The sequence below is a fragment of the Neodiprion lecontei genome, unplaced genomic scaffold, assembly GCF_021901455.1.
Source record: "Neodiprion lecontei isolate iyNeoLeco1 unplaced genomic scaffold, iyNeoLeco1.1 ptg000044l, whole genome shotgun sequence".
NCBI lineage: Eukaryota > Metazoa > Arthropoda > Insecta > Hymenoptera > Diprionidae > Neodiprion > Neodiprion lecontei.
In genome coordinates this window covers 35,001-40,000 of record NW_025791830.1, presented here as the reverse complement: position 1 = coordinate 40,000, position 5,000 = coordinate 35,001, and the positions used below count along the sequence as shown (strand labels likewise).

General features: G+C 37.2%; 1 protein-coding gene across 1 annotated transcript; it reads left to right on the top strand.

The window, feature by feature from the left end:
* Positions 1–3,271: 3,271 nt before the first annotated feature.
* On the top strand, positions 3,272–4,463 carry LOC124295633 (the record flags this gene model as incomplete). Its single annotated transcript, XM_046746239.1, has 2 exons — positions 3,272–3,997; positions 4,109–4,463. Coding segments are annotated over exons 1-2 (1,081 nt in total), but the record flags the coding sequence as incomplete, so codon positions are not given.
* Between the last annotated feature and the right edge of the window lie 537 nt (positions 4,464–5,000).

The window sequence follows — 5,000 nt, the reverse complement described above, 5'->3', positions numbered from 1 at the left end:
GTATTTTATTTTATTACATTATATACCTCAATTACCTTCATTTATATTCTTTTATATTAATGTATAATATAAATATATATAAATATGTATATACATATATATCCATATATATACATACATATATGAATATATTTATGTATATTATAATTTTCAAATTACTTTTAAAAAATGGGAAATTGAAAAAAAAAAAATTTTTCTCACGTTATTCTGATTTTTCAGAATTATGTATAATCATTTTATATTTTATTACATTATTTACCTCAATTACCTTCATTTAAATTTTATTATATTAATGTATAATATAAATATATATAGATATATATACATATATATGTATAAATATATATATATATATATATGTATACATATATATATATATATATATATATATATATATGTATATTTATATACATACCGGGACAATCTCTTGAAACTATACATATAATGCGCATGCGCGAGTTTTATCGGCTGCTCGGGCAGGCTGGCCACTCCGAGTTTCAGCTGTCAAACTCTGTTTCTGGCGGCGGCGTAGTTCATACGAATTTTTGAGGTTAGAATCTCAAACGGTCGAGGTAGTGACTCGGAAAGTTGATGCTAATGCTCTTTGAAAATTGGCTTTATTCGACTAAAATGAGAAATCTATTTAAATGTTGGGTGCTTGGAAGAAACGCAGCAGGTAGGTGCGAACACTTCATTTAATCATTTTTATTATTTCGTACATTAGAAATAACAATGGAACTTTTATCTATCAACAGGTGATACGGCGAAAATAATTACATCTCTGATATTCACTGTTATCTGCCCATTCAATTTGTCAGACGTACAAAGATCATCGCCACTTTCAAGCAACTAAGCAACTCTCTCACTCTTTTGTGATTTCAGGGGGTAATATTGAATTGTATCACTTTCGAAAATGAGACTTTAAACCGAGCGTTCAAGAAATTTTAATATCTCACTATCTGTAACGGAACTGTGAATCTTTTTTTTCTTGAAAATAGTTCAACAAAATTTACGAATAGTTGATAGCCAATGTATTTTTTCCGATTAACAAATTATTGCTACTACTATTTAAAATTTCCGAATGATTATCAGAATTTATGTCGCAAATTTTCAATGATGTTCGATTAAATAAATGAAGAGGACCTAATACTCAAATTGAAAATTCAAGTAATACTAGATTTATTAAAATGATTTCTGTATTTCATGTTAGTGCGGTTCGAAACAAAGAAAATCTAATCGAAAGCGTAGAACTGAGGAACGTAAATCACATCCTGTGACACAAGTTGAAAATCAAGTTTCTCAAAATGCGCCTCAATGTCACAATTAGCTTCAAGGACAATCATGTTTTAGAGTAATGTCAGAACATTATTACGAGGATCTTGACTTATCGGATTCAAGATTGTGTCCCTTGTTCCATCAAAATAAATGAATATCTTATTTTCAACCAAGTTTATGAAGATTTTTTTCCAAATAATGTAATCCGATACAATATCTTGTTCTTAGTCCTCCGAACATCACCTTCTAACAAGGATATTTGGAAAGAGTCCCTTTGTTGCAGAAACCATTATAAAATTCTTGGTTTTCAATTCGTGCTACTGAATAACTCTGTGTTTCAGGTTCCATTTTCAATCTCAAAATGGGATTTTTTTTGCTCCAGATAATGCTAACATGAAATTCAGAAATAATTGCGGTACATGGAGATTCACAAGCTTTCAGTCTTAGCGTAGGACCCTATAAAGAGTGTAAAATTGAATTTGGTTTCAAGTTATCGTGCAACTAGCTAGCCAGATGACACCGTCAACTAAGATTAAATTTAAAGACATTTTCAACTGAACTTATTCAACAGTTCTAGATTTAGATTGATTCAGTTTGCCTAGCAAAATTCAACCCTACAATCTAATTGAGGACTTGAAAAACTATTTATCTGAATTCAATGCCAAAGAGAGCAAAAGTAAGCTTCAAAATAAGATACCAAATCAAATGGTATAAAGTTTGAAAAACAATGCTGGTCAATAATAATGCTTAAATTACAATGGTGCACAGAATGATTCCTCGGTAGAATGAATTGGCAGCAACGGTTAAGTAATAAACTTATCGCTATTGGCTCGATCAAAGTAAAATGATGGGATATTCAGCCATTATGATCTGTAGTATGTCCCGCTCTTCAATTTTGCCTCAACTGATGTTAAGAAGGTGGCGATGGTCTGATAAAATTCACTCCGGCAGCTGATGTCTGACGAAACAACTAGGTTCAATGGTTCTAATGATTGCACCGCTCGAGAAACCAGGATCCTTGCCACCTAAACGTTTTGACCATCAGGTAAGGCATAATTTTCCTCGTGTTAATTAAAGTTTAAACTTCGAGCCTGCTGAAAAAAAAAACGAATTTAATCATTGAATCCATGTTAAAATATTGTCATTGTCAAAGATCACGTAATTGGAAATTTACTTACATGCTTCGATGCCTGACAAATGTAGTCCCGCTTTGACAATGAATTATTTCGTACCTGAAAATATTAGAAGCTATTATTATCAAACAGGATCTTTTGGTATTTTTGAATACAACTAATTTCCAATAAAATTCACAAAACATAAAACGTTAATGAGACGCATTGCCACCAGACATCACCTGGCTTAATGCTCGAAAATTACAATCACAAATTACTGATCGTTAGATATCGTTTGACGTATTGCTTTTGTGAATACCATTTATTGAATTTGTATTGTGGAGTTTTTTCATAGTCCATATTTTTTCGAAATCAACAAAATTCTTCGATTAGCAAATTCACAATATGATCGCGAATATCACGGTATAATCGCGAGGTTACTGAAATTCGTTCACCTGAACCGCTGAATACGAGGTGAATAAACATCGCCGATCACATCGCGAAACTATTTCCTTGTTTTCCTACGTAATGATGAAGAGGGACATCGATTTCTAGAATTGAAACTCAGAGACAGATCACCACGTGGTATTTAACCAGATAGTTCGTATCCTAATTCTGTGCATACCGGCGACACTGGGAGGGCGCGAAAACCACGATTCTGGTGATACCAGAATTTGATTGGATGAGGGCAACGATCGCGACTGGTATCAGCCAATACAATCATCTTTCTCCAGAGTTTCGTAACTTTCCCACCCGCGAATATAAACAACCCCGCCCGCGTAAATTGACCACTTTGCAAAAAGATCGCGCAACTTCAACCACGTGTCTGGCAACTACCTCGATCTTTTTGTGAATTTTTTCATCGTGTTCATTAGATAAAAAAAATGCCTAATTACAAGTTTTCTGTGCAGGAAAAGGTGGAATTAGTGAAATTTCATTACCAGGGCCTGTCTTACCGGGAAAATCAGGCCCATTTCGCCGTCACACACCCGGATCGACCAACACCTTCGTTAGCGACCATCAGGAATCTGGTTCTAAAATTCGAACAATCCGGTAGTGTCGACGAGAGAACCAGGAAAATCTCTCAACCAAACCGTCAGCTGAGCTGGGATACTAAGCTGGACATCTGCTTGACCGTCGAAGAGGATCCATTCAAGCCTATCAGCCGCATCGCCCAGGACTTGGAAATATCTAACGCGTCGGTCAGAAGAGTATTGCGTGAAGCTAAGTACAGATCGTACAAGTTTCAAGTCCATCAAGAACTCTTGGCTGGTGATAACGATAGTCGTCTTCGCTTCAGCCAAGAGTTGATGGAACGTCTGAACGCAGACGAGGGCTTGTTGAGTCGCATTTGCTTCTCAGATGAAAGTACGGTGATACTTGTCGGGAAACCGAACAGGCAGAACACCAGAGCCTGGTGTCGAAACAACCCTCGTCTGTTCATTCAGGCGGGCACGCAGTACCCGTTGAAGCTCAACGTCTGGCTTGGCGCGATTGGCAATCGGCTGATTGGGCCATTTTTTATTGATGGAAACCTCAACGGCGAGAAGTATCTCTGGTTGCTGAGAGAGAGGATTGTACCGGCTCTTAGGCTGATTGAAGAAGAAATCGTGAGTGTATTTCATCACGTAGAGCTGGCGTTATTATCAGCAGAGTGCGTATGATCTTCAAACGAATAATTTTACGCTTACTACAAGTAACGTATCATTTTCTGTGTTTAGGGCGAACCTGTTTGGTTTCAGCAGGATGGAGCCCCACCGCACTTCACACGTACGGTGCGTGATTACCTCGACCAACAATTCCCTGGACGCTGGATTGGCAGGGGGAGCCCGGAGGTCGAGTGGCCAGCCCGTTCACCTGATCTCGCTCCCTTGGACTACGGCTTGTGGGGCCATTTGAAAAATGTTCTGTATGCCCAAGGTAGGATTGAAGACCTTGCCGCACTGCAAGCTAGGATCTTGGACATCCTGCAGAACCTGTCACCGGATATTATATCCAATACGACAAATGCCTTCTACGACCGGCTCGGTTACTGCGCTGCAGCTGCTGGAGGGCATTTCGAGCACTTTTTGAAAGGCAACCAATGGCCAGACGAGGGGTGATCAGAAGAGTGGAGATTGGTCTCCCAGTGTTTTCGGACGATTGTCTTGTAAGTTATTGTTTTGTTTCCTAATTTTTCATTAATAGCATGATTTACACTGTAATATTAACTGTTGTTCTTTTTCTCTTTTTATTTTTGGATATCTGGTGAACCCTCTTTGTTAACGGAATATTGACTGCTGTACAATGGAGCTGCAAAAACTTTGTCAACTAATCAATGATGTCGGCGAGGGTTTTTGTGAGTATTGCGTCGGGTACGTTTTCTGTTAATTGCTACTCTTTGTCCTCCTAAGCTTCGTGTTTAAGATGAATAATTTCTTTATTCCTTGTTACTCATTTCTTTTATTTATTTCATGTTCATCGGCACTAATTACTGACTTCTGGAGCACTGCACCGTAACGAATCTACTCTGGAAATACCTTCTACTGGGTCTCAACCATTCATTTATTTTTAATTTTATGTAAATAAAGAATCTGTTCACAATAAACATTGTTTTTACTTACCTACCTCTGT